Source organism: Dendroctonus ponderosae, unplaced genomic scaffold (genome assembly GCF_020466585.1).
Source record: "Dendroctonus ponderosae isolate FM_Combo_2020 unplaced genomic scaffold, Dpon_F_20191213v2 Dpon_F_20191213_530, whole genome shotgun sequence".
NCBI lineage: Eukaryota > Metazoa > Arthropoda > Insecta > Coleoptera > Curculionidae > Dendroctonus > Dendroctonus ponderosae.
In genome coordinates, this window is record NW_026018745.1 from 1 (window position 1) to 12927 (window position 12927).

The 12927-nt window shown below is 41.3% G+C and overlaps 3 protein-coding genes and 1 long non-coding RNA gene across 11 annotated transcripts; 2 read left to right on the plus strand and 2 right to left on the minus strand.

Annotated features, from left to right (window-relative positions):
• Window positions 1–1395: 1395 nt before the first annotated feature.
• Window positions 1396–2260, minus strand: LOC125504696 (phospholipase A2-like). Its single transcript, XM_048667066.1, has 4 exons — window positions 2013–2260; window positions 1796–1955; window positions 1585–1743; window positions 1396–1525 (listed from the first exon to the last, which is right to left on the minus strand). Exons 1-4 carry the CDS (start codon window positions 2173–2175, stop codon window positions 1447–1449), a joined length of 561 nt encoding a protein of 186 aa, XP_048523023.1. The 5' UTR covers window positions 2176–2260; the 3' UTR covers window positions 1396–1446.
• A 42-nt stretch (window positions 2261–2302) lies between these two features.
• Window positions 2303–3571, plus strand: LOC125504697. Its single transcript, XR_007281662.1, has 2 exons — window positions 2303–2408; window positions 2947–3571. It is a non-coding gene; the product is annotated as an uncharacterized LOC125504697 (long non-coding RNA).
• A 1410-nt stretch (window positions 3572–4981) lies between these two features.
• Window positions 4982–11352, plus strand: LOC125504694 (ATP-dependent 6-phosphofructokinase-like). Of its 8 annotated transcripts, none has more exons than XM_048667058.1 (19): window positions 4982–5169; window positions 5281–5375; window positions 5426–5510; window positions 5564–5672; window positions 5789–6061; window positions 6114–6200; window positions 6272–6380; window positions 6812–7000; window positions 7055–7198; window positions 7252–7386; window positions 7650–7673; window positions 7907–7927; window positions 8290–8449; window positions 8507–8652; window positions 8709–8941; window positions 9002–9246; window positions 9307–9529; window positions 10598–10686; window positions 11099–11352. In XM_048667058.1, the coding sequence occupies exons 2-19, from the start codon at window positions 5286–5288 to the stop codon at window positions 11254–11256; spliced, it is 2520 nt and encodes an 839-aa protein (XP_048523015.1). In that variant the 5' UTR covers window positions 4982–5169; window positions 5281–5285; the 3' UTR covers window positions 11257–11352. The 8 variants fall into 8 exon arrangements, with proteins under 8 accessions (XP_048523015.1, XP_048523014.1, XP_048523016.1 ...); XM_048667057.1 differs by lacking the exon at window positions 6272–6380 and adding an exon at window positions 6530–6638 and having other exon boundaries at window positions 4983–5169; XM_048667059.1 differs by lacking the exons at window positions 6272–6380; window positions 7650–7673 and adding an exon at window positions 6530–6638 and having other exon boundaries at window positions 4984–5169.
• Window positions 11353–11761: 409 nt separating this feature from the next.
• LOC125504695 (cathepsin L-like proteinase) lies at window positions 11762–12121 on the minus strand (the record flags this gene model as incomplete). The annotated part of the gene is given in 2 exon segments (XM_048667065.1): window positions 11762–12019; window positions 12074–12121. Coding segments are annotated over 2 exon segments (249 nt in total), but the record flags the coding sequence as incomplete, so codon positions are not given.
• Window positions 12122–12927: the final 806 nt, after the last annotated feature.

Below are 12927 nucleotides of genomic sequence, written 5' to 3' on the forward strand. Positions count from 1 at the left end.
CCAGGCCATCTAAATCAGATTGGTGGGCCGTCAACTCATCCATATCTAGCTCCACTTGATTTTGCCAAAGCACTTTTTCCGCATTCGCCCTTGAACAGGCAACAATTAAGACGCATAGTAAGAAAGACCACATGTTTTTCATCTGTTGTTCTGGAAAGTTATGCGAGAATAAGGCACGTACAACGTGGAAGTTAATAAAAGTAATCGTAAACTTTTTTAAGCGCAATACGGGTTTGTTTCTAAGGTGTTCACCAGATAAGAATGTTTAGATAAATTGCCCATATACTTAATATTCTATAAGGCACAAAGTATGCTGATTCCAGTTGTTAGCACTGTAAATGTTATTATATTTATATAAATATTAATGTAGAAATTTAAACGAAATTTATTATTCTCATTTCTATTTTTGCATCATCTTATTCGAAAAGAACCAGACCGGATTTCCAAATGCGGGTTCTAGGAATTGATATAGTAGGCCTTCTTTTACAAATGTTGTGAATTTGGGAAAAGGACTTTTTTAAGATTCATTGTGGCATTTGAAGATTTTTTCCTGTAGTTTTTTCGTTTTGTGCCATCTTCTTCTATAGGTCATTGTGACAGAACCAGACCAAATTTTTGAATGAAAATTTCAGAAATCGATTATATTCATCTTCTCTTATAAAAATTGTCAATTTCTTTCAATTGTATGAAAGAGTTTTTAATTATTAATTGCGATACTGGAGAAGTTTTTCTGTACTGTTTGCTTTACCCACCGCCGTCTTCTAAAGCTAGTTCTGGGGCAACCAGACTAGATTTTCGAACGCGGATTTAAACAATCGATGTTTTTAAGCCTCACAAACCCTGTGAATTAGATTCGATTTGAATAAAGTTTTTTCTCATAATTACATGCAGAAATTGAGAAAGTTTTTCTGCGGGTTGTTCTTGTCGTACCATCTTTTGCTTCAGCCCATTCTGAGACAGTCAGGCAATATTCCCGAATGCGCATTCGATATCGTGGGCCTCGCGAGGCATTTTTCATCAAGTTCACGAGTTCATCAAGGACTTTCCCGGCAAGTTCACAGCAATTTCCCCAGTCACATCATCAAACAGCACAACATCAAAGTCCCAAGCAATTTCCCCAGCGTAAACGAGAAACTGTGACCGAATGCCACAAGTTTCGTTCAGTTCCGAGGCTGGATTAATCGCGCAATGTGGTAATATCCAGCCCTGTTCTTTTCAATCGAATCTATATACACGTTTTATTTATATTACATATAATCTAGGTATATACATTACAGACTGGAAAAGACGCACACCATAAAATGGCTAAGCTTTTCGGTCTTTTAAACTATCGTGGAATTTTCGTGCACCTTTATACTTTTCTCATAAACGCAAGCTGATTAAGGAAAATCCTTATTTCATAAACATTTGTATTTATTATTGTACAAGTCAATCTTGAGTCTGCTTCTAGAAGTTCCGTATATCGAACCATTGGTACTTCTTGGGCATCCCCTTATTGTATATGTACTCCAAACATTTTCTTCGCCTAAAAACAGGCAAAACTCGGACCAGAAGATCAAAATCGAAGCGGAGAGGCAAACTTACGGAAATGTGGTGTACTTGTTGCAACCGGCAATCGGATACTCTTGCTTGTAGCACTGCGTTCCGAGGCCTGTGAAGTAAATGTGCCCGACTTGGGTGGAGGTTTTGGTGTTCACCGACTTGAGGCACCTGTAGAAATCCTCATCGCAATCGCAAATCAGGCTGAAAATCGATGGTTTTAAGGTTTTTGCCTCAGCCTTGACTCGGCTCTTACCGTGTGTAAAACGAAGGATTCTCTAGGCCGTACTTGGTGGCGTGTCCTTCAATGATATCCGGACACATATCGTGTGTGCGACAGCACTTGTCTGTATCCCGCTCCGTTCCCAAATCCGCATCGTTTTCCGCTATGTTTCCTGCTCCACACCATTTGGTGCCTAAGCGAGGAGAAATGGTTCCACCCCGCTGCACTCAAAACAACCTGCAAGACTTACCAGGGAATATGAAGAACCAATTGGGAACCCTGCGTTCACCAGACCGTCCCGAGTCATCGTCAATTTCATTCAGATCCACTTCGATATCGTTGTCCCAAATGATTTTAACGCCTTGGCAGCAGGCCACGAGCATTAAGAGGTCGACTATGATGATGGGGCCCATTTTCGAAAATTACCTTCGTTCAACTGATAGTCGGCTCAAAAGTTCATGGTTTTAAATCGCCTCATGAATTCGAATTGTAAATAATTCATCTTATCGTCTGTGTATTTCTGTTTTTTTTTTCGGAAACTTGATTAAGCGCGTCAAAACACAGTGGGTATGTGCCAGTATCGGGAGCATTTGGAGAATAAATTAGAAGAAGTGCGATAGCGCTGATAGTGCGGCCTGATTTCCAGGTAAATTTGCGTTCTATACGATTTTGTGATGCGTGTAAATGGGGAGGTTCGTCCAAAAAAGTCTGAAAGTCATTCCCCGACTCCCTCCCAAGAGTGGAATACGTGGGGCGCCGGTGCATCTTTGGGATTCTTTAGTACAAAATCAGAAGTGATCTTTTTTGCATCAATGTTTTTTAAACATCATTTTCGATGCTTACAAGCTCCAAATTTGAAGTTTGTGAGTCTTCCTTGTTCAAAAGTCGTTCTTAAATGCCCACTCGGCAAGCGCAACGCGCTATAAGTTTCTCTTACTGTTAGATTTTCTGCTAAAATGTTGTATTACATAGACCATAGACAATCCTTTCAAGAACTGAAAATTTGCGCAATGTAATAACAGTTTCATCCATTGAATCTGCAGGTTTATCCAATCGAAACAATTGTTTTAAATTGAACAGTGATTAATTAGACAATGAAATTCTATTTGAATTTTGACGGGAACTCATTGACTGTACGCATAATATAGTGTTCTTGATTCACTAACACGCATTGTCCTTTTCAGCGTAAACATAGCATGGATTATGCAGATGATGAGGCATCTGTGCAACGATCTTTTATTGTATATGCCGCGTGAGGTGTTGGAAAACTTTAAAATCCAAGTTGTCACATATCTCCATGATGTAATATGGGTTTTGACCAGCGACGATTGAATATGAACACGACGACACTTTTATCCTAACAAGGCCAGTGGTTTTTCTACATTTGGGGCGATTTATGTAGTATTTCATGAACTGTCTCTCATTTTAGGTACTATAGCATATTGTATGCTATTTTTCGTTGCTTTTTAATTTGTGTTTTACAAACTTGTTCCGTTAGTCTGACGCGTGGTTTTTGTGAAAAGTATTTTAAAGTTTTCGAAATTGTTCAACTCTAAATACTGAAGTGCGAATCAAATTATATAAGGCGGTTTTGTAAATCCTTTTGAGATTGAGCCCCTTTTTGTGCTTAGAGTTACGTTTATTATTAATGGCTACATTTTATATAGAGTTTGACGCATATTTACGCTTGAGTATATTATATATACTATTGTAAGTAGTTTAACAATATTTTTTGAATTTCTTGCAAGAAATGGACTTTTCCAATATATGTGTATCTTCAATCACTGCAAGTAAACAAGATGAGACAAACTGTTTGTTTACTACCTATTGCTTCCGCCATCCAATCCGTTCCTGTTAAAGTGATTGTCAATACTTTTTTTCGGTTCTAAAGACTCGCATTACTCTTGAATTTTTGCATTTGAGGTGAAAACTAGTAACATTTTTAAAATGGTGTTTAATACAAAAAAGTACGCAATTTATCGCTCTACTTGGCAATAAAAACTAGAACTTTATAGTGTGGCCCGTTCTCTTGCCAGCCACCGAATAAGAGCGGTTCTGAAAACTCGTATAAACATAAAATTTTCTCATTTTGCTTGAAAAATAGTTACGTTTCTAAAAAGATGTTTGGGTACAAAAAAGTACGCAATTTAACTCTCTATCTCGCAGGCAAAACTGGAGCTTTATAGCTCAACTGGTTCGTTTAATACGATCGAGATTCTGAGAGTTAAGTAGGATTAAAAATTTAAATATTCAATGTGCTTTTGTGGTAGATCTTAGAACTGACTGCGTGTGTTTTTCTAACTACTAAAGTATTGTAAAAAATGGCGATTTGAATGCAAAGTTTTCAAGCGAATTTCCGTTTCATTAAAAAGTTCCCACTTTATCTGACTTTAGTGCTTTTGACTAAAGACCAGAGACACTGTTCCGATACATGGTTCCCATATAAATCAAACGCCTCTCAAAATGGGCTTTGAAATTGCCATTCGCCCAATTGTGTAGAATTTAAAATAATCTTCATCAAGTCCAACAGCTGCGCCACTGGGAAAAGAAAAAATATTCATTTTGTCGATAAATATTATGTCTGCATTATACAGGGTGTTTCATAAAGAAGACACTACGTCACACTTTTGATTTTCCAATGTAAATCAACTAGGAGAGGCATAAACAGGGCTACAACCTCTTCTTGACTCGTCTGGCATATATCATTGACATTTTGGCGAATGTTTTATCGCAAAATGGTAAATTGCAATAATTTTAATAAAGAAAGCTAATTACTGCATTTCTATGCTTTCAGAAGACTCTTTTCGGACAACACAAACCGGAGACAAGAAATAGTAGAAGTATTTATTTCCTAAACTGAGGACAAAAATCTCAAAACTGTTGTTAACCAACTCGGACTCATTGAGTAAACATCTAGTTCAGTCGCGTAACTTTGCGTTGCAAAACCAAGCTACATTTGAGATAAATTGGCAATTTTTTCCAATGTGGCAAAACATTGTGTGGTAAATCGTAATTAGCAAACGACAAGGCACATTCATCCTCTCTTTCCCTTCTACTACATGGAACTGGTCACGTAGTTCGTTTCTAGCCCCAGACGGTTTCACCATTTAGTGCAGTTCCGATCAATGCGCGACTGGCTGCTTACGCCTTTCTCGTTTTAACACATCGGCAGTTGAAGCAAGCTGTGACGTCCCGTACCGGGCGCTCGCCATCGGATACAAAGTGACTTGATCAGCTGGAATGCCCCCAGATTCTAACCAATAAAACCCATTGAGTGTGGGAGCAGGGGTCACCTTGAGATTGCACTGTCCAGGTCTAGAGTGATTATTTTGAATTTTTCCAACTCCAAAACAAACCTCACAGTGTCTGTTATTTTTGATAAAGTGGGTTCACATAGGCGTGTGCAGGTAAGTGACTGCCTGCTTACCTGAAGTGTGACATTTTTCAAAAAACTCTTACTTTTGGAGTTTTTGAAAATATCCGTCAGTGGGTCACTCAAAATTCTCGTAAACTTTCAGGCAACATGACAGAATCCGCAGGGGCAAAATTCATAGAAAGGGGGGCCCATAAGGGCAAGGGCATAGCAGTGTTCACCAGTGGAGGCGACTCACAGGTAAGGGCCTCAAAAAGCGGGTTAGTTTGTCCTAATCTCTTTGATTCCAGGGCATGAACGCTGCTGTAAGGGCTGTGGTCCGGATGGGCATTTACTTCGGGTGCAAGGTATACTTCATTAGAGAGGGCTATCAAGGTAGGCAAGTCTTCACTTCACATTCGAAGATACTCAGTTGAACTGGCTTTCAGGTATGATAGATGGAGGCGAATACATCATTGAAGCCAACTGGTCTTCAGTGAGCTCCATTATCCACAAAGGCGGCACCATTATTGGATCAGCCCGGTGCATGGACTTTAAGTAAGTCTTAGGTGATTGATCAAATCTCCTTAATCCGCTAATCGACTTTAATGGCAATTAATGCGATTAGAGTACATAATAGATTTTGATTAATTGCCTAATTTGGTTCTTTTCAGGGAACATGAAGGGCGCAAAAAGGCCGCCTTTAATCTAGTGGAAAAGGGCATCACCAACTTGGTGGTGATTGGAGGCGACGGTTCTCTGACTGGCGCCGATCTGTTTAAGCAGGAATGGTCGGTGCTGCTGGACGAATTGCTGAAAGAAGGCAAAATCACTGCGGAACAGCGCGAAAAGTACAAATCGCTGTTTATTGCCGGTCTGGTTGGTTCCATTGATAACGACTTCTGTGGTACCGATATGACCATTGGAACTGACAGTGCTTTGCATAGGTAAGAACATGTTCATCATTGGGCTATTGCATAAAACTGATTGTTTTCACAGAATCATTGAGGCGACAGACGCCATCGTATCGACTGCTTATTCTCATCAACGCACCTTTATTATGGAAGTGATGGGCAGGCATTGCGGGTGAGTTTTCCCACTTGTCTCCTTAATTTTTCCTGTTAGGAATTTGGGCCAAATATAGTGCACTTCTTTAGGTACTTAGCCATAGTGGCAGCCTTAACGTCCGAAGCGGACTACGTGTTTGTTCCCGAATCGCCGCCTCCAGACGACTGGCAGAAAAAACTGTGCGACAAGCTCGAACAGGTTAATTTTTTTTGGGTATTGAGCTCCGACTAACCAGTTTTGTCCGAGTGAACAACGCTGCCTGGTTGATTATTAATCTATTTTGAAATTTCCCCCCATTTTATTAATACGGTGTTGTATGTTTTTGTGAACACTCTTAACCATTCCAGCTACTTAGCGCTGGTCGCTGCTTTAACCAGCGAAGCCGACTACGTTTTTATCCCCGAAGACCCCGCTCCACTAGATTGGACCGATAAGCTTTGTAGAAAACTGATGCAGGTACTCAATCACTAATATTGCGATTAATATGTTGTGATATTAGATTTATATGTGTCAATCCCACTATCGAAGAATTAATTACTGATTACTGATACTAAGGATCGCGTAACTATTAACGGCACACTACTCTGTTTAGGGGATTGTTTAATCTAAACTGGCCGCTGTGGTTTCAGGAAAGAAACGTCGGGCAACGGTTGAACATCATCATTGTAGCGGAGGGCGCGATTGATCGTAACGGCCAACCAATCACAGCCGAAGACATCAGGAAGGTGGTGGTTGATAATTTGCATCAGGACACTCGCATTACTGTCCTGGGACATGTGCAAAGAGGAGGAAACCCGTCTGCTTTTGATCGGGTTTTGGTAAGAGAAGACTAGTTGCTGCTAGTATCGTTTCTAATTTGGGTTGCCCAACAGGGTTCAAGGATGGGAGCCGAGGCAGTGATGGCGCTGATGGAGGCCGATGAAAACACAGACCCGTGCGTTATTTCCCTGGATGGAAATCAAGCAGTAAGACTGCCGTTGATGGAATGCGTGAAGCAAACAAAGGCGGTCGCCCAGGTATTTTTGGAGGCTTTTGGACTTACTATTGGTTGCCTTGAATTCATCCTCAGGCCATGGTAGATAAGCAGTGGGACAAAGCTGTCCAATTGCGAGGCAAGTCTTTCATGAGGAACTTGTCCACCTATAAGCTGTTAACGCGGTTGAAGCCACCAAAGACCGCATTTGACGAACAGGGGCAAGGCAAAGTAAGTGGAATTTACTACACCAAGGGTGTTCCAACTATGTGTTTTTTTCACTCACTAAGTGAGTTTTGTTAAATGAAACTAACTCATTTTAGAGTGAGGTTTGTATAAATTGCAGTTTTTTCTCATTCAATCTAAATCAATTCTAATTCAAAATCTAATTTCGGTACTTGTACTTGTACTATGTTACTAAGTATTTAGTGCGTAAATGATCCATCCAAATTTGAGTAACTAATCCATAATTTCTTGTTCTGCGCTCCCTTAAGGATCAGAAGCATGGACTTCAGAAGGTATTACAGTTTCATTAATTGCAATGATTCGATTTACACAGCAAACTGGCACTTGTTGCATGTGCCTGTGTTTGCAACTGGTTGTTACTTATTGATTTTGCATTTTCCTCAAAACAAACGATCTAGCGCATTGGTCGAAGTGAGTCAGGACTTTCCTGTTAACCGCTGCACTCAAACAAGACGTTTTCTTCTAATTACTAACCCGATTTTTCTTGATTTTCGGTGGATTTTAGCGAGATACTTTGTGGGGCTCGGTGAGTATTCTTTCAAAAGTACCCCTTTCACACATAACTATAGCTTGCCAAGTTCTTTATTGCTTGTTACGCTTGTTTCTCGCACATTTTTTGGTGTGTAGGTGGCAATTTAGTTTCTAGTTGCCCAGAGAATAGACGTAGGCATAGACGCGCACTTGCGAATTTTAGCCAAACCCAGTGTATTTAGCGTAAGTTACTCGGGTAAAGTTAAAAAAATCCCTAGCTTTCGTTTTGTGCAAGTTTCTGAGCACTGCAGCCATAAAACACTTGCCTCAACGCTCAGGTCTGCACTTTCTGATCTTACCCGGCTTCTACCACCACTCAAAGGGTCTGTAACTGTACCGTTTGTGCCCCTTTTCTAGGAAGGCTACACCATGGCCGTTATGCACATTGGAGCGCCTTGTTGCGGCATGAACGCAGCCGTCCGCTCTTTCGTCCGAAACTGCATCTACAGGGGAGATACAGTGCTGGGCATCCACGACGGGCTGGAGGGGCTCATTGCCGGAAACATCAAGCATATGAGTGAGTTGGTTTGTCCCGTTTTTGGGCAGAATTTCAACACTTGTCGTCATTCCTAAGACTGGTCGGACGTGACTGGTTGGGTGGGACACGGAGGGGCCTATTTGGGCACGAAGCGCACCCTTCCCGGACATCGCATGGGGCTAGTGGCCTCCAGAATGGAGGAGTTTGGCATACAGGCATTGCTGATTATTGGAGGTTTTGAGGTAAAGTACGCGACCAGAAAACGTTGGTGATAATGCGGCGCTTGCAAAAATTCCAGGGCTTTCAAGCGGCTTTGCAGCTGAGCGAAAACCGCGACGAGCATCACGCCTTCCGCATCCCCATCATGGTTATTCCCAGCACCATTTCCAACAACGTGCCCGGAACGGAATTTTCCCTGGGTTGCGACACGGCCCTTAATGAGATCACGGAAATTTGCGATCGGATCCGACAGTCGGCTCAAGGCACCAAACGGAGGGTGTTTGTGATTGAAACCATGGGCGGATATTGCGGGTGAGCCCCGTTAAACATTTGCCAAGGTCTGGAAACGAACCAGTTATTTTCTTCTCAAAGCTACTTGGCTACTGTGGCCGGACTGGCAGGTGGAGCGGACGCCGCCTACATCTACGAAGAGAAATTCACCATCAAAGATCTGCAGCAGGACGTCTACCACATGGCTACCAAGATGTCTGAAGGAGTGCAGCGCGGGCTGATTCTGCGGAACGAAAAGGCCTCCGACAACTACAATACTGAGTTTATATTCAGATTGTATTCGGAGGAGGGCAAAGGCCTGTTCAGTGCCAGGATGAACGTCTTAGGTGAGCAACATCAGCCTGTTCAACTCGCCTAGTTGATTAATCATTAAATGCTGCGCGTAGGCCACATGCAACAAGGAGGTTCGCCTTCGCCGTTCGACCGGAATCTGGGCACGAAGATGGCGGCGAAAGCCGTCGACTGGATGGTGTGCCAGCTGAAGAACAACACGGATCATGATGGTAAAATCAACTGCACAGACCCGAACACCGCCTGCTTGCTCGGTATTGTTAAGCGGCAGTACAAGTGCACTAGTCTGCACACTCTGAAGGACCAGACCAATTTCGAGTGAGTTTTCCTTTTCAAGGGGATTCTGTGTTTTAATTTCACACTGGGGGGTTTGCTTGATTGCTTAGTTTTTTTGCAGCCTATTAAGAGCATTTTAACTTGAAACCTTTCCTCTCAGGGCGATTCTTTAACAGGAAATGCGATTGTGATGACAACTGAAAATTTGTTGATAGCGGAAAAACGCCAATGTTTACGTACTAAAATCTAAAGTTGAGATTGTTCTTGTGACAAACGCGATCGGTTTGGAAAGTTAGCAATATAGCAAATTCAATTTTCTGATATGCAAATGGACTAAAGTCCGGTTAAAAATCTACTATGGGCTTGTTCTTGCAGTCAGCGTATACCCAAAGAGCAATGGTGGTTAAAGCTCAGGCCGCTTCTGCGTATTTTGGCAAAACACGACTCAACCTACGAAGAAGAGGGCATGTACATGTCCATTGAGGACCGACTAGTAGATGCCACCATCTAGATTATGCGCTTTCGTAGATTCGCATCCGAGAAGCTCGGTTCTTAGGAGAATATACTAGAAATACTCCGCATGCTTCGTTTTGGATTCATTCCATGCTCATCTAGGTTTATTTTAATTTCCATGTAGATGATAACGGTCAAAGATTGCTTCCTTTGCTAGGAACTATGTCAGTATTTTCTATAGTTTTCAGGTAATTCCAGGTTGGATTCAACCTGCGGTTGATTGATTGTAGGAAATTATTTATTTATTTGTACTGAGTTATATTCAACTTAACGACTAAGTTGGGATTGTTTGTTTGGCCTTTATAGGCGCCCATTCTACAAGAGTTTTAAGGAAGAATGGCAAATTGACTTACACATATATGAAATTGTATCGTTTATGGAAATTGTTGTAGTAAAAGCATTAAACGTGCCCGTTGTGGTTATTTTGACAAAACCCATGTGAATGTGATAAACACCGCCCATTCGCATCACCCTTTCTAGCTTGATTTGTCGCTTAACGCTATGCACTTCGCCTCACCTACTCCGGTAAGTAGAAATCGCCGATTTCCTACCTCACCGCTAGTTTATCGAGTTTAATAAATACACAATGGTTTTTAGGCATAGGCTTCCGAAGGATCAATGGTGGCTGAAGCTGAGACCTCTGCTGCGCGTTCTTGCCAAGCATGACTCGACCTATGAGGAGGAAGGCATGTATATGAGTATTGAGGATCGCAATCTTCACGAAAGCGCTCTTTAATTTCCAACTAAACGCGCGTAGTTGTGCAATGTTAGCGGGCACAGTTGTTGAGTTTTTTCCTTAACTAGCCCCCTTGGCGGATGAGCGGTAAGCGCAGGGTGGGCACGCTTTAGTTAAAGTTCTTCTAGTCGAAGCAATATGCAGAAGTGACAAAGATAACATAATTAGGCTCTAGGAAATGTTTAGTTACTGTGACGGATTTTTGTTATTGATGCTTTTAACGTATTTTGTTTATTAGATTCTAGCGCCGTTTAACTGTTGGTAAATGTTATGAGAAGTTTTATTGTTCCCTATCATTTAGGAATCCTCAGGACCCAGTAGGTCAGGGCGTTTTTCTAAAAGACAACTGATTGTTTCCCCAGGTCACGAAGTGCGCTTTTGGGATCTGACCTTGCTGAAGGCCAACGTGAAAGAGAGTCGATGGATCGAGCCGGAACTGCGTCCCCAGTTCACTTGGGTGGCTAAGAACAAGCTCAAGCAATTCTCGATGCTGTTTCATCGCTTTGAAGACGCTGAATAAATACATCGATTTAGCGTTCGTGACCTGTGATACTTGTAAATCGTCTGTGATACATTGTGATGTCAGATTTTCAGTAAAAATCTTTGGATATGGCTAGTGGATGTTTGCGTTGACTAATGCGGTAAGTTGAGATTGTTTTTATCGGTTTTGAGCACCTGAGTTGGGTAAATATTGACAATTACTTGAAAACTTTGATTGTTGATGTTGGTTTTTCAGCAAATTGAGCCAGATGGGGCGGGCTGAGTGTGTCTTAATTTGATTATGAATATCCTAAAATAGAAGGTGATGGTTTTTTTTATCAAAATATATTGTTTGGCTTCTATTGAGGCAACTTATCTCCCGTTGAATGCCGCAGACGTGACTCTCTAAACTATTTGAAGAACGCTTTTATAGTTGAGTTTTTTGCTTTCAATATATAGTTCTCCACATTTTATCGTTAACTTCTTGGCGAAAATTCTGGTCTTTACTTAGCTGATTACGGGTCTAATAGAAACCGGGCTTTTTTAAATCAAATTTATTCAACATATAAAACAACAAACACATTTAAAAATCCTGTTAGAAATTAATGTTTTCGGGACATGAGGCCTCCTTTGGGCACCTCATCAGACGTGAGGTCAGCGAATCGGTTGAGGGCCTTGCTGAAGGTTTCGTCGCCCGCTTGAAATTTTTCATTATGTGCCACTATTTCCTGCAAGTTGCTCTCAAAGATCCCGAACCGCTTCTGCTCCTCCTCCTCGGATTCGTAGGCCTTTGAGTGAGTTGACTGAAGGAATTAACATTAGAAAAACTCATGCGCGCCAATCAATGCCGGTATTACCTTCCATTCCGCCCACTTTTCCTGAGCGTCGACTGGACCAACAAGTACAGACATTTTTCAGCTTTCACTCGTTTACGATGAACTTTATACTGAATGATCTAGAACGGTCCGAAATCGGGGTTTAAATATAGCGCAAACCACTTGATTATGATTAGATTAAGTGATTGACTCAATCCACTTGTGGTTGTCCAATGCCGCACCTTTTCCGCTAAAAATCACTCGGATTTTCCATGTAAAAAATGTTTTCGGGACATGTTATGAGCTGATGTTGATTTAGACTAGATTTCATTAGTTTCCAAGTAAATACTTCTAAGTTGATGTATATGTATTGATGCTTTTTTCTATTTCCATCCAGACTTCTTGCATTTTCGCCGCAAAACGTATTCCGGTAAAATCAGTTTTTGCAATCCAATTCAGTTAATTTTTTCGCCATCAGAATAGAGTTCCGGAGAAATATAGACAGAGAGAATATCAGACACTTAGGTGCAAGATTATGCCTAAATTCCATGTTTTCCGTCCTATTTTTGCTCATTTCTCGAAGGCAAAGTGAGCAAGAACGCTCATTGGTACATCATTCTAGACAGAAATAAATGGCCTTTTTAGAAAGTGAACCATGGATGGGGAAATGTTGGCAGTTTTCTCAAAAAAGGCTTGGATTCAAGAAGTTTTACATTTGCGTGGTTTTTTTTTGAGTTGCAAAATCCACTTGAACATAACGCTGCTTTTTTCGAAGTTTCTCAAGAACCATTCTAGCCACAGAATTCGTTTTGGCATCGTTTGATAGAGAATTGAAAAGTCGATTCAGTCGTAACAGTGTGAGTAAGGAAATTCGAATAGTTTTGGCCCAGAAAGCG